This window comes from Canis aureus, chromosome 20 (assembly GCF_053574225.1).
Source record: "Canis aureus isolate CA01 chromosome 20, VMU_Caureus_v.1.0, whole genome shotgun sequence".
NCBI lineage: Eukaryota > Metazoa > Chordata > Mammalia > Carnivora > Canidae > Canis > Canis aureus.
The window spans coordinates 49,686,452-49,712,187 of record NC_135630.1 but is presented as its reverse complement, the minus strand read 5'-3'; the positions used below and the strand labels follow the sequence as shown (position 1 = coordinate 49,712,187).

At 34.8% G+C, this 25,736-nt stretch overlaps 1 protein-coding gene across 10 annotated transcripts in view; it reads left to right on the top strand.

Annotated features, from left to right (window-relative positions):
- Positions 1 to 25,736, top strand: part of LRP1B (LDL receptor related protein 1B) — a 1,828,472-nt gene that overhangs the window by 1,344,690 nt on the left and 458,046 nt on the right. For all 10 annotated transcript variants that reach the window (XM_077861563.1, XM_077861564.1, XM_077861559.1 and 7 more), the window contains 2 exons: positions 18,131 to 18,265; positions 18,846 to 18,975. In XM_077861563.1, coding sequence (XP_077717689.1) covers positions 18,131 to 18,265; positions 18,846 to 18,975 — 265 coding nt within the window. The remainder of the gene's footprint in view (positions 1 to 18,130; positions 18,266 to 18,845; positions 18,976 to 25,736) is intronic.

Sequence of the window (25,736 nt, the reverse complement as noted above, 5' to 3'; positions counted from 1 at the left end):
AGAGAGAATTTTCTTAGAGGATTATGTAATTCTCTGGCACAGATGTCATAGTCTTGCTGCAGAATCTTAAGGACTTGTGTTGGGATTCTCCTGTTAAGTTTTTCTATAAGCTCCATACCACATGTTGTTCTGACCACTGATACCCTTCAGGTCTGCTGGATCACAGCCCAAATGACAGGGCTGCTTGCACCACAGCCTAGACCTACTACAGAGCCATTTATTGCTCTGCATCACGCTCAATGTGAATAGTTTTCCATGTCACCAAGGAAATAGGCTACAGTGATAATCTTTGGCGTGGAATGATTATGTTATCTTCTGAATCCAAAGAGGCTTACAAAGTACTGTTCTTATTTTATAGTAGTGATATCAAGATGCAATGATTTGTCTTGAACATTTTCCTTAACTTTGCCATGTTTTTCAGCATTAGACTCATAATGACATCATTAAAATGGCGAGTTGCTGAATCTTTATAGGATTTATCTTTAACCCTTAGGAGCATGTGTGTTTTCCTAATGCTTTCAGCATCCTAGCCACCACTTGTTCATTCTGATGGAGAAGTTTGATGTATTTGATGTAACGAGTTAGTGTAATATTCTCTGGGATGTCTACTGGTCCAGATTTCAGATCTCTTCAGACTATGTTTAAATAGTTTTTTGTTTTGTTTTGTTTTGTTTTTATTTTTGTTTTTGCTTTTTTTCGCTGAGGGTAAGAAAATTAACATAGTCCTGAAGAAAAACTATAAATGAATGTTATCATCTATCAAATATGAATAAAACTCCTTTGATCCTCCTCTTAAATCAAATTGAAAGAAATGCATTTGCCAGATCAATGGCTGTATACTGCGTGGTTGAGGACTTATTAATCTTCTCTAGTAATATACCTCATCTGGCATAGCAGCTGCAACTAGGGCTATCATTTGGTTAAGACTGTGGTAGGCCATAATCATTTTGCAGGGGCAAGACTGGCAAATTAAGCAGAAGCATAATTGAGACCACTACCTGTCTTTAATGGTGACCATTCAGGTAGGATAGGGAGGGGATAGAGAGTACATATTTTTAGAGATATCCATTTGGCCTTTCCCACTACGATAGCTCTTATTTATTCCAAAGACAATAAACCCAACGTTGAGGTTTGTCAAATTTCCAGGCATATCAATTTTAATTATATACTCTGAGACTAAGAAAATGACTCCTGGGTGGGTCTATGGACTCATTGGGCAACAATGAGTCAGAATTTAGCCAGGACTTCAGTTATTACCTAGCCTGTGTAAGCTCCATCGCAAGGGATCAGTGATGATGTATCAATGTCAACTTGGACACTGTGTCTAATAATAAAGATATCTAAGTATTTCCCTTTCTCCAATACCAACTAACTCAAGTGAATGTTTGGAGATCCCTTTGAGGAAAGATCTAGAAGGATCATCATAGTTGTATAATTGCCATAATGTTGCAGGGTTTGGGGGATTTGGCTACTTTTTCAACAGTGGGTTCTGGATATGAAAATTAGTTAGAGTCAGAGATGTGAGCAGAGCATCATGACTTTTAGTGGGACAACCACCCTCTAGCTTCTGCTTCTCCATTGTATTTTTGGGGGTTATAAATGTTAAGTAGCATCCTTCATGGCTTTCAGTCTCCCCAGTCCCCCAATACTGTAATTTCTTGGTGGTGCTGGTGCCCCTCTCGTTACTATATTGCCATCAGCCTTGGGGAAGAGTGTGTCCTCTGAGATGGCTTGGTGGGTTTTCTTTCTTTCAAGAGTCTATTTCTCAATGTCCACTTTCTTTTCTCATGTTCTTTATTTTTTTCTCATACTATTTGAAACATCACAAGATGTTTCTGCATGGAGAATAGCATAATGTCTTCGTGCCTTAAGAGCTACCTTCACAGAGATTGTGTCCTACTTCCCGACTTCTTGCCAAAGTGTTAAATTCCATCAATACACTAGGAAAGTGCTCCTATGTAAAAGAATCCTTGCTTATTCATCTTATATTCTAACCCCTCTTGACCAAGCACCTTCAAAATCCAATTCCAGGGATACTTCTCTGGCTCCTGGTCATCATGCTAACTATTCCTCAGAGTTCCTTTTGTGTATGATCTTTTCTTCTTTAAGAGGTTCAGCAATCCCTCCAGCTAGATTGTATTGAGATTTAACTGTAGTTGTCAATCAGAAGAAGTGAGTACAGCTCTGGAGGAAGGAGGTATCTTTTGCCTTGCAGATGAAGTATTTCTGCAACATCTTTTCAGCACAAGGAAGTGGTAGCCTTTACTAGGGGAAATTGGACAACCTTTGCAAACTTTGAGTCCAACAGGATAGTTCAAGGACCAGCACCTTTGGGAATATACACCATTCTCATCCATATTTCAGGGTCCCAGGTTTTAACAACCAGATCTCTGTTTTTAGTATAGCAGACCTGTCTTTTCTGAGCTTTTAAACATCCCTGGAATTCTGTAGATCTAACTATTATAGTTTCTATTTGCTGCTTAGCTGTGTCTACTCTTCCACTGTCACTTTGTAATTTCCCCATATCGACCCTCACATTTAGTTTTAATTGCTTGTGAACAGCTCTCAGTTTTTCATTATCCCTCCTTAGAGTGTCATTACAATGTAGCAGTAACTAGCCAACTTTAATGTCTTTGTAGTCATTGTTTCTTCCATATTTTTCAAATGCATGAGTCATTATCCCTTTAAGGATATTTCTCTTTTAACAAGATGTTTTCTCAGGTCACTTTTCATGAAAATTATAGTACTTGAACATCATGTGCCAAGAACTGTGCATGTGCCGGGCATCCTCAGGGCCATGTCCTCTTTGTCTATTATGTATAGAGTGAGCCAGACCTATAGACCCATCTTTTTTTTTTTTTTTTTTAGTTAAAATTCAATTAGCCAACATATAGCACATTATTAGTTTCAAACTAGTACTCAGCAATTCATCAGTTGCATATGACACCCAGTGCTCATTGCATCACATGTCCTCCTTAATACCCAATACCCAATTACGCCATCCTCCTACCCACCTCCCCCCAGCAACCCTCAGTTTATTTCCTTTTTTAAAAAATGTTTTAAAATTATTTATGATAGTCACACAGAGAGAAAGAGAGAGAGAGAGAGAGAGAGAGAGGCAGAGACACAGGCAGAGGGAGAAGCAGGCTCCATGCACCGGGAGCCCAACGTGGGATTCGATCCCGGGTCTCCAGGATCGCGCCCTGGGCCAAAGGCAGGCACCAAACCACTGCACCACCCAGGGATCCCTGTTTCCTATGGTTAAGAATCTCTCATGGATTTTCTCCTTCTCTGATGACTTCCCATTCAGTTTTCTCTCCCTTTCCCTCTGATCCTCTGTGCTTTTTCTTATATTCCACATGTGAGTGAAACCATAGCCATAGCCCCATCTTACCATTTATTTTCTCAGGCTCCTCCTACATCATTTGTACTAGTTTGGATCCTCTGGGAAACAGAGTCAAGACAGGATTAGATACGCAAAACCCTTATTGAAGAACAACTTGTGAGAAAAAATGAGGAGAGTTGTAAGACTACAGTGCAGGTCTGACTTATGCAAAAGATAGAAGGAAAGGGGGTTAGGTAGAAAATGTCTTAGACTGCTGTGGTTTCAGTAAAGTTTCAGGAAGGCTGATGGGAAGCCAAAGTTGCCCATCAGAGGAGTTTCACATGTTCCAGGAGTGGGACTACCATAACAACACTGCCTCACACAGTCATTAGCCAAGGGCAGTCTTGACACAGCATGGTGGTAGATCCAGAACACAGCAGCTGGGCCCATTTTTCAGTTACAAAATCTAAAGTTAGAGACCTGACAAGCTCATTTTTAGTACTGAGGGGTTTCCTGGAACATTAGACTTTCAGTGCTAAGACCAGAATACTGGGAAAATTATGATGGTTGGTCATCCTACCTGTGACAGTGTCATCACCACCACCATCATCATTATCATCATCATCAAATAAAATCCTAAATTCTTAGCACTGAAGCCATTTTTTCATTACAACAAATAAACTAGATGTTTTATGCAAATCAAAACAGGCTTTAAACCTGATTTCTGACTATTCTCTGTCACTCTTTCATGTTCCAATGGACATCATGTTCCCTTATGTAATATTCTCAGAGCTTCTTCAAAGTATAGTTTTCCAAATGGATATAATCTTTCCCTTTCCTAGATTCTCATTACAATCTCTTTTTTTCTCCTGAGAAAATTATGAAATTTACTTGCTAGAAAACTATACAGGCAAGCTGAGATGCTTCATTAAGTCAAGAATACATAGTTATCTCTATATTTACCACAATAAAGCATCTGTGCTATCCCCATTCATGTATCTCTGAGCACATTGCTCTTCTCTTAACAATCTATCTTCAAATTCTCCAAGGGAATCCAATCTTGTTTCCCCCTAACTTTTCTTCCTTCCTTTTTTACTTCTTTATTTCTTTCTTTCTAGATTTCACATATAAGAGAAATTATATAATATTTGTTATTTGTCATCTCTGACCTTTCATTTAACATAATGCCCTCAAGGTCCAATTCATTTTGTTGCAAATGGCAGGATTTCATTTTTTTTTATTTTTAATGGCTGAGTCATAGTCCATCATATATAGAAATATAGTATATATTAGTCCATATATCACATCTTTTATATAAAGACTTTAGGATATATAGTATATAATAGTATATATTACATGTTTTTTTTCTCCATTCACCCACTGATGGGCACTTAGGTTATTTCCATTAGCTATTATATATATAGTACTTCAAGGAACATGGGGGTACATATGTCTTTTTTGAGTTAGCCTTTTTGTTTTCTTGGGATAAAAACTCAGAGTGGAATTGCTGTTTTCCATCCTGTTTTCTATAGTGGCTTCCTCATTTGATAGTAACATGGAACAGGATCACAAGCATCCTTGGCCAATAGAGCCAGGTGGTCAAGAGATGTCCTCTGCGCAGCAGACACAAAAATCAGGGCACCATATGTGTGCATAAGCTTCCTTCTAGGAAAGCAGAAAAGGTGGAAGAGAGTACTCCCTCTTGCTCTTCACTAAAAGATCATTTTTAGTAGGCCCTGACAATCCTTGGAAACTGGTAAGAGGCTTTTTCCCCCATGTCAGCTGTAAGCAGATTGCTGAAACATCTCCTGAAAGATGTCAAAAGTCTACCTGGCCATTCAAACACCAGGACATACCTGGGGACATGGAGGGATATTAATGTCATCAATGGGTGGTCCGTAAATTCAACAATCCTATCTTTGGTAGGCTTACAGGGCAACACACATGGCTAAGGAGAGAAATGGTAAATCAGTCTATTTTGCCAATATCTAGTAGGAGACTGAACGATGCTTGAGTGCTGAACAGGAGTGAATGTTTTGCTTGATATATTATAATAAATAAAATCTTTTTAAAAAAGATTTATTTATTTATTCATGAGAGACACAAATAGAGAGAGAGGCAGAGACATAGGGAGCCCAATGTGGGATTTATCCCAGTTCTGGGATCATGCCCTGAGCCAAACGCAGATGCTCAACCATTGAGCTACCCAGGTGTCCCCATAAACAAAGTTTTATGGTGTGCATTGACTCAATCTGAAGTCCAATGGAAGAGGACAGGCCCACTCACTAGACTTCCTGAAGGATTAGAGTTTCCTTTTGTAGATTCATATATTTGTTTATCTACCAGTCTGTCACTATTTTTCTTTTAAAATCAAAGAGGCTTGGAGTTCAAGGAAATGTAGCAGGAGGAAAGAATATACACAAATCACACACACACACACACACACAAACACATGCATACACAGCATATGTATATAGAAAGAATTGAAAAAAAAAAGAAAGAATTGTTATATGTCTACTTTGATAATGGAAAACATTTCAAGTTAGCTACTTCAGAACAAGTCTTTGTCCTTGATCTACCCTTCTTAAGATGTTGTATCACAAACTTTCTAAAACTATTTCATTTGTATTCTCGCTGAATGAATATAGCTTGAGGAGTCTTGTCTGTCTTTATCTCTCTGGGATATATTACATTTTTTTTAAATGTCCAGGTATTCCTAATTATTATTTTTTATATTAAATTATATCTCTTAATTTACTTGATAATGTAAGGTGAAATGGGGATCTTTTTTTTTTTTTTAATTTTATCCTAGCCTATCTTTAACCTTTTATCAGCATTAGGATAGTCTAATTCAGGTGAAAAATCACCCTCTTGCCTTTACTCCTTTAAGACTCTATGTTTTTAGCAAACCTGTTGCTAATTCTGCTGAGACCAAGAATATCACTATGTCTATCTAGTATGTACCCTCCAAAGACTGGCTCAAGTAAATACCTTCTTTGTATCAAGGATTTTTCTTTGAGGGGGGTTGGGGGTAATTTTGTATAGTACAGTTCAGGTAAAATTTTGTTGAAATTGTTGGAGTTTCTTAGTTTCTGGCATGGGTAGGATACTGAGAGTATCACTCAAGTTATGTTAAAGATTGGAGATTATTTATATATTTTATTACCATTAAACCTTCTGAATTTGATTAGGAATGACAAAAGGAGAAATTCTTTTCAATCTGTCGGAGCACTTTTTAAGCTTTCACGATGGAAACTTTGAAATATATATAAAAGGGTAGAGACTAGAGTATGATGAACACTCCATGTGTTCCATCACCTGTTTCAATTCATTATCTGTTTGTCTCATCTAATTCAAGGAAATCTAAGACATCATATAATTGCACTATGGAGTGTTGCTAAACAGTATGAGATGAATGCTATATATTTTTGTATATAGCTTGTCAAATGTCTTAATTTTAAATATTTAGGATTTCAAAAAGTGCTCTGATTCTTGAGCTTAAACTTTCTGGAACCATCTTTTGCTCATTTAACTTATAGTTGATATATAATGAAACATTATAAAATGTTACTTACTATAGTTATATCTGGCCACCTGATTTTAATATTTTGCCCTATGAGAGGATATATGGTTTCATAAATTGGACACTCAATGCATATTCTTTTGCTGATCTGATAATGGGCCAAACTATTGCTACCTTTTGAAATTACTTCTTCCTGACAATTACATTTTATCTTAGCATTCTTTGGAGGGTGTAGCTAATACTCTGCTATAACTTTTTTTTTTTTTTTTTTACCATTTACTTGATTCTATTTGTATTATTATTAATTGTATATCAACGCTTATCAGTTATCAAATACAGAAAGCTGTAGATAGACATAGTGGATCCAAGATGAATAAAAACCAATTTCAGTCTACTGGAAAGGATGGTGCATAAAAAAATGAGCTGTGCAATACTTTGTGTTAAGTATAGTTCTTAGAGATAAGCATGAGTTATTATGAGAGCAGCAAGGTGGACAATGACCTAGTCTGGGATAGTCAAGAAGGCTTCCTGCGGGGGGAATGCATGAATCTTAATGTCTGAATAATGGATTCTTGGGAAAGAGGTTCAGGAAACTGACATGAGAAAAGGCATAGAAGGGAGAAATGATATGATGGATGTGTGTAGAGTGAGTGAGGGTGATTGCAAACAGGGCAGTTCTACTAGAGTCAAGACTGAGGAAGGAAGGTATAATAGACAAAAACCAAAGAAGTACTCCTAGGCTGAATCTTTTCCAAGAAGGAAGCAAGGTACACATCCTGTAACTAAATAAGTTAGATAGGAGAAAATAGTAGAACTGTTTGATTTACTTTTCCTTGTTTCTCTAAAAATGTATATCATGCATGTGTATATGTATAAGGGATGAAAAAATACATATACATATGTATATATTAAGGATGGATATTTTAATTGTTATACTCAACAAAAATGTTTGGAGGCTACTTTTGATCATAGGTGGCCTTATATGACTTACTAAGGAATCTAAACTTCATCTTCGGGTCATGAGAAACCTAGAAACATGAACAGTGATAAGATCTGGTTTGCAGTTTAGCTAAATTACCTTGATCATTGTAAGAATGAGTTTGAGGAGAATAAAATTATAAGGTAGACCATTTAGGAGGATGTCACAATAACTCAGAAGAAAGATAGTGAGGACCTGAATAAAACCATAGTGCTATAAGCAGACTAAAGAAAAAAAGAAGTAGAAGAAGCAGTTAAAAACATGCAGAACTTAATAATCGATCAAATGTGGGGATAAGGTAAATAGATGCAGAAAGAGTCAAGGATAACTCTCAACTCTTTAGTTTGGGTGATGAATTTTGTCCCTTTCATCAAATGAGAGAGCACAGGTAAAGAAGGAGATTGAGGATAACTCTGATGGGTTTATTTTCTGACATTGAATTTGACTCATACTTGATCATTCATTCAGTGAGCTTTTGTATCTATGCAGCCCAAAGTATTACACTGGCTTCTGTGGAGCTAACTAGGAGGAGAATACATAGCCTTCTTTTAAAATGTACTCCCAATATAGGTCAAGAAACAATTGCAATTCACTAAGGAATGATGGGTAAAGTGTATGGCTACCAAGTACTTACGAGAGGGTGATTGCTTCTCTACAAAGATTGAAGGAGGCTTCTTGGTCAATTTTGTATCTCCTATAATGCATATAGCACTCAATAAAAATTATCAATTTATATATATATTTTTTTCTATTTTTAGCAAGGATTTGTTCATAAAAAGAATCATCATTTCTGAAAGCCCAAGCAGGGCACATTTATAGACTGTTTTATTGTCATGTTGCCTACGATTCAATAGTGACATTAAACTAGAAAATAATTGTATAATAAGATTCTTTTTTTTTTTAAGATTTTATTTATTTATTCATGAGAGACACAGAGAGCAAGAGAGGCAGAGACACAAGCAGAGGGAGAAGTAGGCTCTATGCAGGGAGCCTGACGCAGGACTTGATTCCGGGTCTCCAGGATCACACCCTGGGCTACAGGCGGTGCTAAACCGCCATGCCACCAGGGCTACCCTATAATAAGATTCTTATATCTTCTTTTCATCTATGATTTAAATGATACACATAAGCATTTAGAACACCAATTGGGGAAAATTTTTATTGATTCTTAATAGTGTTAATAACAACTTCTTTCTGTTCTGGAGGGAAAAATGTGTATATATTTTGGCCTACCCTTAAGTACAGCAGACACTGACAATTTCAAGTAGAATCAATATCTGTGTAACTTTTCATAGAAAGTTAACTTTGCCTTTCTGAAAATATAAGATGCCACTTTGCTTCCAAATCAATGTTAAATTTTAATATAAAAATTCTTAGATGGTGAATGGAAATATACAGCAAAGTCTAATTATTTTTTATTTTCTACCTTTGTTATTTCCTTGAATGAGATTAACTAAAAATAGATTTTTCTCTTTTTGCAAATAAAATACCGAAATATTTTATCTATAGTTTTAAATTTATAAAAACAATTATACGTTAAACTAAGACCACAATAAAACTTCAAAAGCATATAAAATTACCAAATTGATTAGTTGTTACAGTTTTTATTTTATTATATCATATGCTTTGTGTTTTTAAATTTTAATAGTTGATGCTTTATTATATCATGTACTAGACAAAGACTGATTTATTTAATCCTCACGGCATCTCTATTATTACCTGTTTACATACTGGGAAACTCAATAGGAATTTTAAGTAACTTGTGCTTGTCATAGAGCCATTAAGAAGTCCAGCTGAGATTTTCGATTCAGAGCATGGTACCCAAGCCTTTAGTTATTATGTTACAGTCCTCTCTTCTGTAAACTTCTTAAGGTATTTTTTCATCAGAGGTGATGATGAAAAAAATGTATATATACGCAAATAAATTTGCTGAGAAAGCCTTTATTTTTAAGTTATACACTCCATCTTTGTCTGATTTACTAATTCAAGGCATAACAAAGAAACCAAACATTAGAGGAATAAGATTTTTGTCTTTCCTTATTCAAAAATAAAAGTGAAATCAGATGGCGTTGTTTTCTGAAATGGGTTGATAGTTTCCTGAAGAAATGCCTGTAGGTGTCCCTTGAAGACATATCTATTCAACATGCTATCTCAATTTTATAGCTTAGCTTTGAAAATCTAAAACAGAATAAATTAAAACAATTTCTCTTTGGAGCTGCAATTGGTCCTCTTCTATCTGAAGCCAATGAGACTGTGACAGCACATTTTAGTTCTCATATGCTACCTGAAAGTCAAAATTAGGAATGCAAGGGCTGTGAGGACTAACTTAATGCATGTGAAAAACAGCACGGTGCAATTGCTTTGAAGAGAAAAAACAGTGAATGCTTAAGAAAATGTGAAAGATTCTTTTTGTTACCCTGAGAGGAAACAGTTCAAAACCTGAAAATGGAATTGCTTTTATAATAAGTGTGTTTAATGCAAATTCCATTCAGGACACAAAACCTAGACGGGCATGTATTTCTTATTTGATAAAGGAGTAATTTAAAAGAGAATGTACATTATCTAAGGTTTCATAACATTGTACCTTAAGGGGATTAAGATATCTAAAACCTTTGAAGTCTGCAGATTTTATTTTATTTACTCACAAGGATGGAGTTCTTTAGTGATTTGTTGCTCTAAGAAAATTGCCCATTAGCGTTTGTATTGATTTGCCTTTCTCAAAATGAAAGAAACAAATGTAATTCATTAGCACTTTATTATTGAATCCTTTTAATATGAAATATCGAGAACTTGGGTCCTTATTAACCTGCAAAATGTTTAAAGAAATGCTTTCAAAGTTGGAAAAGAATAGAAAGTAGAACTTAATTTGTATCTGTACCTAGATATCTGATGAATTCAGCACAGGCTGTCATCATAGTTTTTGCTCCCAAATCTACTTGAAATGCTCTTATTGTCCATCCTATTGTTGTGAAAATGACTGCATTTATTAAATTAGTTCTTTATCCCGACTAGGTTTCTGTCAACTATATTGATCATTTCTCCAAATGCTAATCCAAGTGCTACCCAGTCTTCAAGGATCAGTGAAAGCCTCACTTCTTCCCTGAGGTTTTTTTCTGATGACCTTGATGCACCTTGCTTTCCTCTTGATTTCTGTAGCACTCACAGTCTGCTCCTGTGGTTTCAACTGGTGTGCCATGACACTGAGTGTGTCAAAAATGGGGTGTTCCTGGAAAGTAACAGGCATGCTAGTAGTAGCAGACCTTTCTTTTTTTTATTGTAAAACTACTGCTTAAACAAGAAAAGATTTTGACTGAAAATACCAGTGTTTTTTATTTATTACTTTTTAATTATTTACTTGTAAAGAATATATTTACTATATTAAGTACACACTAAACTAGAAATTCTTAAAAGATGAGGAAAAATAAGCAAAAGTCACTATTTTAACATTTTTCTTACACTATCTTGATTTGTTTGGTATTTAGCCTTGCCCTATACAGTGTGTATAGCTAACTCTAATGTCATTTAATGTATAATGTATGATTTGAGAAGTTAAAAAACATGTGTATCTCAGGGGCACCTGAGTGGCTCATTCAGTTAAGTATTGGCCTTCAGCTCAGGCCATGACACTGAGATTCTGGAATCAAGCCCCACATCAGTCTCTCTGCTCAGTGGAGTCTGCTTCTCTCTCTTCCTCTGTGCATGCTCTCTCTCCCATTCTCAGTCTTTCTCTCAAATAAATAAATAAATAAATAAATAAATAAATAATCTTTTTTTTAACACATATATATCTTATCTTATTCTAAACGTTACTGTATGTACTTTCAAAAATGTGGGAATGGCAGTAAAATAAACAAGATGTGAGGGAATGAGTCCTAAGGAAAAAAAGAAAAAAAAATAACATTAAGCTAGACATAAACTGTATGCTGTAAAATTCTGTATTTTTGCTGAAATTGGCAGCAAATACAATTTTGGTATTTCTAATAATCAGTACAAAGATAGGAATGCTGTCAATTTCAGGGCTCATAATGTCTGTATAATCTAAAAGAAAAGAATAAAACAAATAGTACATACATACATTCATGGGGCAGAGGACATATCACACATAGTTCAATAAAAAGCCAGTTTATTGAGAATGGAGAAGAATCCACATAAAGTCATTTCCTTGAGCTGCCTTTTGATTTAGCTTGATTCAGGCATAGATTGAAGAACAGTGATTCTTACAAGATCTGGGGCCAATGGCATATCAAAGATGCAGGTAGGCCAGGTCCAAGGACCTGGAGGGTTTCCTGCAGGACCATCCAAGGTGGGAATCAAACATGAGCCAGTTGGAAGTGAAAGCAGAGTTTATTGAAGATATAGAGAGAGCAGATACAGATGAGCTGAGTGTCAGGGAGACTCATAAAGAAAAGGAGGGAGTCCCCTCTTTGCTTGGGATCTGGGGTTTTGACTAGTGATTAGGGATCCAGGAACTGGTGAGAACAAGGACAGGGTCCAAGTGTCTTTCATAAATCACTCATTCCCTGAAGCCAGAAGTCTTGGTGTCAAGTGTCAAGGTGCTTGGAGTCAGTGGTCTTGGAGAACATCTAACATGGCCCTGCCCAGTCACTCTTTAGATGTTATCTATTGTGCTGGAAGACTCCAAACATTGCATTGTCTCCATCCCTTACAAGGAAGTAGTATGCTATTTGCATTACAAGGCATGTGTAGAATGGGATGGGGGTGCAGAATAGAAGCTGGAGCAAAGGAAAAAAGAGAAAAAAAAAAAAAAAACAGCTTTTTTTTTTAAAGGGGTCCCTTCATTTTCCCTGTCTCATCGGAAGCAACTGAACAAATTTTAAAATACACACACACACACACACACACATATATATATATATATATTCTTTTTTTTTCCCCCCAATTTAAAGATTCGCAACTGGAGATAAAAAAAAAATCCCAAATGTGGTATTCTGGAAATGGTGTCAGGCTCTTCTCCTATTTTCTCTGAAAATCCCTTGAGTAGTGAGCTATTAATAACAATGAAATGGTAGTGGGGGTGGGATAGCATTTTACAGTAGCAATCTCCTTCAGAAAATCTTGGATCCTATTAAATAACAAATGTTTTTCTTGTTATCTGTACTTTTGATGAGTTAGCCAATAATTCTCAACCAGCACACTACCCCAGACTAAGCAATTTAAAATCTCTGAGGTGAGGGATCCCCGGGTGGCGCAGCGGTTTGGCGCCTGCCTTTGGCCTGGGGCGTGATCCTGGAGACCCGGGATCGAATCCCACGTCGGGCTCCCGGTGCATGGAGCCTGCTTCTCCCTCTGCCTGTGTCTCTGCCTCTCTCTCTCTCTGTGTGTGTGACTATCATAAATAAATAAAAATTTATTAAAAAAATAAAATAAAATAAAATAAAATCTCTGAGGTGAGCCTGTACCTTCAATACTTTTTTTTTTTTTTTTTAACTTCTCTAAGCAATTCTAATGGGCAGCCATTTGAGGACTATTGAATTTAAATTGTGTAAAGGCACACCTGTTGCTGAGGTTGGGGACAATAGGTATAGAGAGTTTCTTTTTGGACACTGAGTAATCTGAAAGGGAATGGAATGATAAATTGAGATGGGAGGAAAAGGTGTGGAAGACGAAGTGTGAGGCCAGGATTGTCACTGAAAAACCAGCTCTTGTGGCTATGACCAGAGCATTTTTTAGTATACGGTATCTAATGTTAAGTTTGAAGTTTTTTTATCTCCCAATCCCGTGCTTCCATAAATTCTGTTGTACTATTTGTATTTTATATGTGGGTGGGATTCTAGGAAGTGGATCAGGGAAAAGGACTGAATCCAGTATTTGAGTTGAAATGACTGACACAGACCAGAAACAAAATACAGCATTGAGATGTATGATGATTAGAAAATGTACAAGTGTTATGAGAAAGTCTCTTCTTCCCAAAAATTACAAAGTGATTTCTGAAAGAACAAAAAATAGGGTTTGGGTTAGAGGTAACCATTATGTGTGTCAAAGTTTTAGAATGGAATGTTTGGAGGCCATTATCTTAACTAAACAAGAGAATTAATGAATTGCATGCCTTAAGGCAGCCTTTGTAAATGGAGAAACAGATTCCTGGACCTACCTATTAAGGTAGGTTTATTTTTAATTTAATTCCAGAAGTGAACTCCATGACTACAAGGACTGTCCATCATGTTCACCATAACTCTTAAGCCTATAATAATGTTTAGCACATACTAAATATTCTATGAGTGCCTGTTAAATAAAGTTAAAAAAATCATATTTTGGGATAAGTATCAGAACACAGTTATGATAGTCTTCCCTTTCTATATTTATATGTATTTCTGTTTGTATTTTTGTAGTTTGTTATAAACTTTCAGCCTGATTTTATTCCTAATTAAAACATTCTTGACATAATTTATGTTTATTTGCAGATATTCCCAGATATCAGAAAAAATATTGGTGCTTTTTGTTTTTTTTTTTTGAAAACATATTCCTATATATTAGTGAACCTAATCCATTTAAGAGTGTCTAGGTATGAAGTATGTATGTGAAAGAATTGCTAAGAAAGGGATTTGGATATGAATGACTATTTTATTTATTTATTTATTTATTTATTTATTTATTTATTTATTTATTTATTTTGAATGACTATTTTAATTCTTCTGTTTTTTGGTCCTCCTTACTGCATCACCACATGATTTATTTGCTCACTAATCTCCCAAATATACCTAGTAGAAATATTACAAGGAAACTTCTCAGTTCCTCAGTGCTTTGACTTAATGGATTTGACCACTTAGAGGTACCTTCAGCATTACAAATTAATCTATTATACAAAAAAAAAAGAATACTCATGAAGTGTCTACTGCACATGTGACCACATTGGTAAAAGTTGGGTCAGTTGCAATCCCTCCATATGAATTATCTGACAGTCTGTTTCTTTCTCTTTTCTTGAAGATTTTATTCATTTATTTACACAGAGTGAACAAGAGTGGGATAGGGGCACAGGGAGAGGGAGAAAAGATTCTAAGTGCACTCCAGCTGAGCAGAGCCTAATGTTTGCTGGACTCCAGGACTCTGATACAAGAGCTGAAATCAAGAATTGGACACTAGCTAACTAAACCATTCGGGCACCATTCTCACAGTCTGTTTCTAAGAAGAAATGCAGAGCCCCAATTTCAGCTCCATATAACAAAAGTTTATGCAAGATGTAGTGGTATAGAAAGAATGTTTCCTGGTTATATGGAATAGGATTTTGCAGGCTGGCAGAGCTATAATACAGTAGCACAAAACTAAGTTTCTCATACAAAATAAGGTATTTTTTCCTAAAAATTGTGAAGATTATCAATGTTTTCTTTGAACTCTTACAAAATTATTTGCCTGTACTACTTATGCTGCTCATGGTACACGATTGTGAATTGTTAGTCACTTTTTTTTCATATGCATACCTTCTCCTTATTGAGCTTATAAAGCTTCTCATGGCAAAAGCTGTGTCTCCCCTGTACCTCTTTCCAGCCAGTCTTTGGATAGGATAGCATAACACATTCATTCATTTATTTACCAGATGTTTATTTTGAGCTTACTGTGTGTCAGGCATTATCATTCCAGGTGCCAGGGATAAAGCAGTGAACAAAATAAAGTTCCAACCCTCACAGAGATTACATTTCCAAGAGATAAGACAGACAGACACTGAAGAAACAAGCCAACACATACATAATGGGTTCAACAGTAATAAATGTTATGGACAAAAATAGGTTTGGTAAGGGGTGAAGAGCATGGCAAGGCAATAATTTTTTATAGAGTGGTCAGGGAAAGTTTTAATAAGAAGGGATGATATTTGAGGTAAGATGGAGGTGTGCAAGTACCTGAGGAAAGAGTTTCCAAACAGAAAGAGTAATGTAAAGAACCTTAGACTGTTAGTGTTTGGTTTGTGTTAGGAAGAGGAAGGTCCGTTACCAAAGATGATGAGTGGGGGGAAGGACGTCAGGTAAGAGAGGGTTGAAGAATATGGGTAGATCATGAAGTTCATGGGAAGGAATTTCAATTTTACCTTGGATGAGATGACAAATGATTAGAGAGTTTGAGTGGAGAGGAGAGAAATGATCTTGTTTACTTTCTAACAATGGTCCCTAAGTAGAGAAACGACTGGGGAGGAAAGGGGAATATGGAGGCAGAAGTGAAGCTGGGCAATAAGTTAGAAGACTATTTGCAATATAATTGATCTTAGACAATGCCGGGGTTAGAAGCGCTGACCTCTGTGCAGTATAAAAATCTGCATATAACTTTTGACTCTCCCAGAACTTAACTACTAATAGCCGAACTGACTAGAAGCTTTAGCGATAACATAAACGGTTGATTAACCCATATTTTGTATGTATATTCTAGATATTAAGTACTGTATTCTTACAATAAAGCAAGCTAGGAAAAGAAAATATTATGAAGAAAATCATACGAGAAATACACTCGCAGTACTTTGCTGAGTTTATTTACACTGCAAGTTTATGTCATCTGCTTACAAGATAAATCATCAGTGACATATCAATATTGTTCAATATATTTATTGAAAAAATATGTGTATAAGTGGACTTGCATAGTTCACATTCAGGATGTTCAAGGGTCCACTGTACTTTAGGCAAGAGTTAATAGTAGTTTGGATACCACTGTAAGTAGCAGAAAATGTGAGAGGTAGTTGGATGATGGATATGATTTGAAGGAAGAATAAAAAAAGCCAACAATACTCGGTAATAGAGTGAATACAAGAGTATTTGGGTGATGGATTAGATGTGAAGTTTGAGAAAAAGTAATCAAGGATAATAAGAAGTTTTTAGCTCACGAAACAAAAGTTGGAGATGCCATCCACCATATATCATCATGGCATGTGGAATTGTTATGTGGAAGACTGCAAGAGAAGAATGTTTCAGGTAGAAATCCAGAATTTGTCTTTTGTATATGTAGATTGCCTTCTCTCCATACAAGTGGAGAATCAAAGTAGGTAGTTAGATATATGGTAGTTAGATATTTGCAAAAGAGGTTTGGATTTGGCATAATGCTTAGTATTGATGCAAAAATAATACTTTTTGTTGTTCATCGATTCAATCTTTCAAAATGAAACATGTTAACTAATACTTTTAGAGAATTGGAAAAATCAAGCAGGTTCTTGCTTTCCAGATATATATTTGAAAATGGTATCTATTCTGCTTCAAACAATTATATATTTGACTTACCATTCTTGCGAACAAGGGGGTTTTGGAATCTTTTTCCAATTGGGCAAAAGAATTTAGACTATATTTTATTTGAAATGGAATCTCAAAACTTACTGATAAATGGCTTTATTATACTAATTGCTTTTTCTTTATTTCCATAGTCTGTCACTGTGCCAGAGGGAAATTATATTGGCCTTAAAGGATTTGTTCTTCAAATGGCCACGTAGGTCACAACACGAAAACTTACTTAGTTGGTGGCAAATTTATTATTTAATGATTTGTCCCCAGTGTCTTTCTGGTGGCTATATTTAAAATCATTGGTCTATAATTGCTACCCTTTTATGCATATGCATGCACATATAATATATTTCATTTATAATCTTTAGACACATTTTTCATTCAAATATTCAAAAAGCACTGTTATTTAAAGACTCTACAATAGCATAGAGCCATTTTTCAAGTATTCTTAAGCCCATTTGTACAATGAGAGTTTGAAAAATAATGTAAGGAGTTTGTAGTTGACATTTGGGAAACTAGTACCTCAGAAGGAATAATTGGATGCTAGGGCATTTTTAAAGCTTTATACATTTTGAATGACCTTATGCTTAAAACACTCTCAATATAGTTGAAATACCCTTATGTTTCTTTCCATTCTCTCTACTTTGAGACTTTGTTGATTATCTCCAATAGTATCATTTTTTTTTACTTAGAGAACTCAGACACAGATATAGGTGTGAAGAGAAAAACCGTGGCCCAAAATAGCATGGTTTGATATCAAGGTTGCAAAATAATGTGAGATAAGTATTTATTGAATTAAAATGAGTAGGGAAATGAAGAAAAAATAATCAAGGATGTGATAGGTCATTTCCATGTATATTTCAAAAGTACTTTTCAAAAGCCGTTTGACTAGGTTCTTTCATGTTGTTTTAACATCTTTCTTGCTATTTGTGTTAATAAATTGTCCTGAAGAATATTTATAGCCTGGTATACCCAGAATGATAACCCCCCAAATACTAATGCAATGTAATCCTAATGCATATGTTGATACCTTTTATAGTGTATGTGTGTGTTTTTTTGTTTTTTGTTTTTTTTTCTTTCTGTCTTACCCATAGAAAATGATACCATCTACTGGACAGACATGGGCTTCAATAAAATTAGCCGAGCTAAAAGAGATCAGACTTGGAAAGAAGATATCATTACCAATGGCTTGGGAAGAGTGGAGGGGATAGCTATTGACTGGATTGCTGGTATAATCCATGGCTTTTTCTGTTCTTGTTCCTCACCTATTTTGTTAGGGTCTCAATCTCCTTCATAAAAATTCTGTTTCCAACTCATAACATTTTTTTTTTTTTTTTTACTTCTAGCCAAAGGGATAAATAGTCTCTTTTGCTCTTGGCTTCATTCTTTCTAATGCTTTTGAGCCTTTAGACAAATGTTTTTATGCAAAAGTAGAGTATGTAGTGTTAACTATGCCCAAATCTCCCGGGAACTGTGAGGCAGGTAAACAAAAGTGTTAGAAGTTCTCTTTTGCCTGGAGTCAGTAGAAAGTTAAAATAGATCCCTTCTTTAGGTGAGAGAAGTTTCAACTTATTTTTAGCATATAAGTGTATCACTATATGGTTTAAACTACAGATATGCGAGATTAGGAAGTATTTGCATATTAGTTTATTTACAGATTTCTGGTTAGAAAATGTACACATTAAGAAATATAGGAAGTAAATGATTTCTTGATTTTATGTGAATGTTCAGAAAGTTAATTTTAGCCATAACAAATTAATAATTTTCTTTCTTACAACCATGTTATAAACATATCTGTATTTCTCCTAGGTAACATATATTGGACAGATCATGGTTTCAACTTAATTGAAGTTGCAAGACTCAATGGTTCTTTCCGTTATGTAATTATTTCCCAAGGCCTGGATCAACCAAGATCTATTGCTTTGCACCCAGAGAAAGGGTAATTTTAAGCTTTACATATATCTTGAGGGTTTTTTTTTATATCTTGAGTTTTAGTGAGTTTTCTTAAGTTTCATTTAAAAAAATGATGTCCATATTAATATTTATTTTCAGATTATAATGTTTGAAATGAAATTCAATATTTTACCTAAGCAAAAAAAAAAAAAAAAAAGTTTATTTTAACTCTGTGATGTATATTTCAGAACACATTTGATGGGGTCATATTTATTATGCAGTTCTTTAATGTATGTGTAAATCCAAGTAAGTATACCAAAATGTTTCTAGGTTCTTAATTTGAATTCTGCCCTACAACTGTTTACAAAGTGGATACTCACTTATTTGCTGAATGATTGGTATCCAACCTCTTCTTCAATATTTCTAAGGCTTCAGTTTCCATTTATAAATCTATGATTGCCAAAACATGTTCAACCCAACCTCTGTATTTTTTGTTTTCCCTTGAGTTCCAGATAAATATGTCTACCTACCTTTTTGACATCTCCATTTTTCCATTTGGATGTTTCATAGGCACTCTAACTGTGCATATCTAAAATTGAAATGAATTCAATCTGCCATCAAGTTCTGTTAATATTTCCTTTCTAAATATTACCAATCTACCACTCTCCATCTTTGCAACTTCCACTCTAATTAAATCTGTTATCTTACACATACAACACTGCAATAATTTCCCAGTTCCTCTCCTAACATCATTAAGGGCTACAGTGATTCTTTTTTTCTTTTATTATAATTCTTGCTTAGGTCTTTTCAAGGGATCCATCCCCATTGACTTTTGTGTAAAGCCCAAAATTTCTGTTGTGATACTTTTTTTTTAAGATTTTATTCATTTATTTATTTTACAGAGAGAGTGAGTGGGTGAGGGGAGGAGCAGAGGGAGAGGGACAAGCAGACTCTGCGCTGAATGTAAGTTCCATGTGGGGCTCAATGAGGGGCTTGACCTCATGACCCTGAGATCACAAACTGAGACAAAATTAACAGCCTGATGCTCAACCAACTGATTCACCCAGGCTCCTCTATTGTGATTTTTTTTTTTTTTTTTTTTTGTGATCTTTCTTAATCAGGTCTTATGCAAATGTTCAGTCTCAAACTCCTACTGTTGTTTCTTTGGTATCTCAGTCAAACTTTCTTGGACTACATAGTTTTAAAAATATTTTCAGATATTTCTTACTCTTTTCTTATTCTTTTCTATTCCCATCCTTTGAAAAACCTCTTTCCTTTATTGGCAGTGCTTTCCTTACGACTTTTACTTTGCTAAATTTTATTTATCCTTCTCTGGCTTTGTAAACAGATTAGATTGTTCTATTCTATGACACCAAAGTACCTAGTACTTTCATTTTTTATAAATTCCATGCACTAATATTTGCTTATTTGCTTATATTTATTTGCTTAGTAGCTCTGTATTTTCACTGGACTGGATGATGTCTCCATTCTTCATTGTTCTATGAGGAGAATAGACATGTGTGTTTGGTTCATTTCTCTATTTCCAGATCTTAGTACATTGGCTGGTAAAGAATAAGTTGTTGACTGATAACTGCTTTTCTCTTAGTCAATAATTTAGAAATAGTCTTACTATAAAACTTTATATAACTTGCCACCATTGTTTTTCTTTCATTGCTAGTATAATTTGGCTTCAGAGTTTTTTGCTTGTTTGTTTTTAAAAGGTGGAGATTTTTATGTTGATTGAACTCCTTTTCATTTTGGAGAGGTAGAAAAGTGAACCCTGATGTATTAGATACACAGTGTAAAAACATCGATTTAGAATGAAGGCAATCTATGTAAAACATCAAATCAACTATCATGAAACTTTGCAAACTTTCTAATTTGTTGTAGCTTTTCTAATATCATCATTTGCTTCAGTTTCTTGACAAATGCTATAAAATTAAGTCATTGTATTAATATAGTGAACAAGGAAACAAAAAGATTAATATAGGAGAAAGAAATAACATTGACAATTTGTCACACTTCAAGCTAAGATTATGATGTAAAAGTTAAAAAACCTTCATTGGTTAAGAATGCTCTTGGATGCAAAAATTTAGAGCATAAGTCTATAGGAGTTTTTCTTTCTATCTTTTTCAACTGTTATCTTTACTAGGCTATTTTCTGTTTTAGAATTGGTGTTACAACATACCTGATATATCATTGGGAGTATGTTTACACTTAAGGAGAAGGGGGAGAAGATAAAACACCTATTCCTTGCCAGATCATATTTGGGAAGGGAAACATCTTTATGTCAATTTGTTTGATATCTGTTAGCCAGAAATGTCTTAGATTGACTAATCTAAGGATGGATATGTAACCCACAAATGGGAATGTAACCAGGGGAAAAGAGTTAGCCAAAGAAAGGGAAGAGATTATTTTGACATATTTAGATGAATTATGTTTTATCTCGTGGACTGGTATAAGGTCCCAGATGAAACATTATATACAACAAACTCAGTTTCTCAAGAAACTCAATTTCTATTAACGGGGCAGATCTTGTGGAGGTGGATTTCAAAGAGACCTTATGAGAAAGAAGGAAACCAATCTCTCGATTTTTCCATCTCAGTAGTCATTCCAATACACTCTCCTTTCTTAGTTCTTTTTCTCTTGACACCTTAATGTTGGAGCTCCCCAGGGCTCAGTCTGGTGTTATTCTCTTTGGTAGTTTCATCCCACCTAAATGTTAAAGACTTTAAAATGTTGATAGCCAGATCACACCTCACTCTAAACTCTAGATTCTTATGTTTTTATGTACTACTTTTTCAACATGTTCAATTACAGATCTGTGACAGATTTTATTTTCCAAGGTGATTACAATAATATCTGCCGTTCCACATGCTCTTCTTAAAATGTGACATTGACTCTTCCAAACAGAGAAGTGGAGCATCTTTTCCATATGCTTGAGTTTTAGTAGGTCTATGTCTATTATGGAACTGATACTATGTAAAATCTGAGGATATATCATAAAAGAAAACAAAATTTCAACATAATTCTCCTGAGGCATTCTTAGAAGCCAGCCACTCTGCTGTGAGGAAGCCATGAAGGGGCCAATATAGGTGTTCCAGCCTAGAACCCTAGCTAAGGTCTGAGCTGACAGCCAGCACCAATTGCTGGATCTGTTGAGTGAGTGAACCTAAATGAGTCTAGCCTCTAACTGTTATATCACCTCAGACTTGGTGACATCACAGTGAATATGAAGAAGGAATGAGTTGTTCCTGCTGAGCTTTGATCAAATTGCAAATGCAGAAGCAATTAAGTTATTGTTTTAAGCCTTTATGTTTGGAGGGTTTTTCTAGTAGCACTAGGTAATCAAAAGAAGATCCACCAGAAATCTTAACTTTAGCAGATGAACTGCATCTTTCTCCACAATTATGAAGCCTCCATTAGTTGATGCCAGTTCTATTATTTCAGTTGCTTGTGTCAAAATACTTGGTATGATCTTTGGTGTCTCTCTCATATATCCTATATCCAATATACCAGGAATTCTATTCCTATTCCCCTTTTACTGTGTTTAAAAGCTTGCAGCAAACCTAGAGTGGTATTATTTCCTCCATTTAACAGATAAGGAAACTGAGTTAGCTATTTTAAGTAATTACTCTGCTATCAAGTTGATATTTGGGAGAGTCAAGTTTTTTAAAACTCCAAAATTATACCACATTATATGTACATGTATGTCTGTGTGCTATATATCGCACATATGCACATATATTGGTGAATATTATGAAACTTAATAACCAAAAATATTAAGCATTCAAGAAAAAAGTTTTAACAGTTTCAGGATTAAATTACACTGAAAATTTAAAGGTTATAACTGTAAGTTAAAGAGAGAATAAGCCATAATGAGAAAATACTGGAAAAAAAATAGGAGAGGAGGTTATAAAATAATTTTGAGTTGGTTGCAACTTCCCCCTTCCTCTGTAGAGCCCCTTGGCTACAACCATGTGACCATGGACCTATGCCATTGCATATTAAGATTGTGAAGGGAGAGGGTGCTTTTGTTTAATTCCAACAAAATAACACATTACTAAATTGATGTCTACATCGACTCATAAACTTGAAAATAAAAATATACTCTTCCAATATGATGGTATTTTAAAAATCTTTTTTTAAATTATAATTTATAATCAAGCAATAAATCATTATATCCTCAATAGAGAAAACTTGATCAATTGCTATGTTGTGGATAATTATTCTAATGGTAGGACCAAATATAATTTGAATGTTATGAAATCCCAGAGATATGCAGGAAATGAGTTTGTTTCTAATAAAGAATTTCTTCCCCTTGTATTTGTAATAAGTGCAGCACTTCATTTGTATGGTCGAGAGTGTCTTGTGCCTGGCCTATTACAGATTTATGCAGTTCAATTTAGTAGGCCTCTTGCTGCTGCTACTTGCCAATCTGTAGGGTTTGTGTTTTTTTTTTTTTTTTTTTTAATGTTTTGTTGAAACCTAGTATATAACCTCAAGTTGTTGTGCCTAGTATATAACCTCAAGTTGTTGTGTTGTACCTGGCACAACAATAAGAAGATACTTATCTTCTTTAAGTATATTTTTATATCTCCACAGCCATCTTAGCATAAAAACATACCTCCTTCTCTCTAGGATGATTGAGAACATCAGGCAAAGCAACCCACATATACTCCACTTTCTGTCAGTTTATTAAAAAAATATATTTATTGAGTGCAGCACACTGTGTGTGAGATCATGTTAAGGCATCTCCATCTCCTCTTCAGCCTTCAGTTCAGTACATCTTGACAAAATAGGACTGCTTACTGCTTGAAAGACACTGGTGGGCACTGCGAAGTATGATGGTATAAAAATAAGATGCTGCTTCCGTTCACAATGAGTTATCTGTTTAAGCTTACAGTTTTTTTTTTTAAGCTTGCAGTTTAAACAAATACAAAATTTCAGTTAAAATTAAGTCTCATATTGTGCCATGAGATTCATTTTCGGGTATAAAATGACTAGACCAATATGACTCAAGCCTAAATCTCATGTTAACATAATTTCTGTAAGATCTTTATGAAGTTACATTGAGTTTTGAAAAACAAGAGATTTGGTATAATCAGAGTAGGTAGTCATAGGGAAGGTAGTAGCAGCAATGGTGATGTTTAGTAGAGGTTTTATGGAGAAGACTTGAAGGAGAGAAGTTTCTGCGGTGGGGTGGGAATATATTACTTGAAGAATAGAATAATCAAAGCATTGGTGGTGGCAAGGAGAGGCCATTGGCAAGAGTATACCTACATAGGGAAGAGCCGAGATGTAATTGGGGCCATTAAATAGGCAATAGTATTCCCTACATATTAACGAAATTACCATGAAGACACATTCCCCACTTTACTAAGTAGAATCTAAAATGGTCCTAGACTCTCTCTCCTAAGCCTTTTCCCTGCCCCCAAAGCCCATAAGCAATGGTCAGAAGTGTAATGAGTTTATTGAAATCGCAGCATGCTTTAAAGTAGGGAACTCATAGAAATAGTTATCATCCTAGAGAGAGTGTTATGAGGAGGGGGTTGTTTTTTACCCCCAAGCCAAGTAATGGACAGAGCTGCAGACAAACATGTAAAAGAGAGACTAAAAAAAATAGAAAAGAGCAATAAATTAAAAACAAACAAAGAATGAAGGAAGAAGGAAGAAGAAAGAAAGAAAGAAAGAAAGAAAGAAAGAAAGAAAGAAAGAAAGAGAGAAAGAGAGTGTTATGAGGAGGGGGTTCTTTTTTAACCCGCAAGCCAAGACAGAGCTGGAGACAAACATGTAAAAGAGAGACTAAAAAAAAATAAAAAAGAGCAATAAATTAAAAACAAAGAAGGAAGGAAGGAAGGAAGGAAGGAAGGAAGGAAGGAAGGAAGGAAGGAAGGAAAGAAGAAAGAAAGAAAGAAAGAAAGAAAGAAAGAAAGAAAGAAAGAAAGAAAGAAAGAAAGAAAAGAAAAAGAAAAGAAAAAAGAAAAAAAAAGAAAAGAAAAAAGAAAAAAGAAAAAAAAAGAAAAGAAAGAAAAGAAAAGAAAAGAAAGAAAAGAAAAGAAAAGAAAAGAAAAGAAAAGAAAAGAAAAGAAAAGAAAAGAAAAGAAAAAAAAGAACTTTCTCTTTGCAAGTTCTTGGGCCAGCGGGAGTCTGATCAAAGTTGGAGAGAGAGGAAAAAAATCTTAAAATACATATGAAATATCAGTTTGGATTTAGAAAAATCCAGTCTTTTATGCCTAAAAAATCAATCCTAACAATATTATTTTTTTTCTTTTAACTAAAATTGTTTTGGAATCCTGGATTCTTCCTAGGATAACATGTTCTGGAGAAGAGATATTTAGTAGAATATATGGAATTGAGAGTTGGATATGTATAAATTTACTTCAGTTTATTTTAACAGTTTAACTGTTAGTCTAAACTAAACAGTTCAGACTCTGCAATAAACCATGGTATAGATGAGATTACTCAAGAAAGAGTACAGAATATAGAAATGTAAGGATAAAAAATGGAGAACGTTTTTAATCAGGGGATGAAATGATTAAGAGAAGAGAAAAAGAAAATCAAGAAGAAGGCAAAAGAGAAATGGTCATTTCAATCCTCAGAAAATCACTATATCATAGAAGTCAAGGGAAGACAGTTCCAGGGAGGAAAGTGTGCCAGCAATAAAGAGCTTAGGAAATATTAAAGCAGAGAACAGAACATGCAGTTGATAATGAGGATGATGTTGCTAATTGTTATCAATTTCAGGAAATTGGTAAAGACAGAAGCCAAATATAAAGAATGACTAAATGAAAGATAATTAGAATG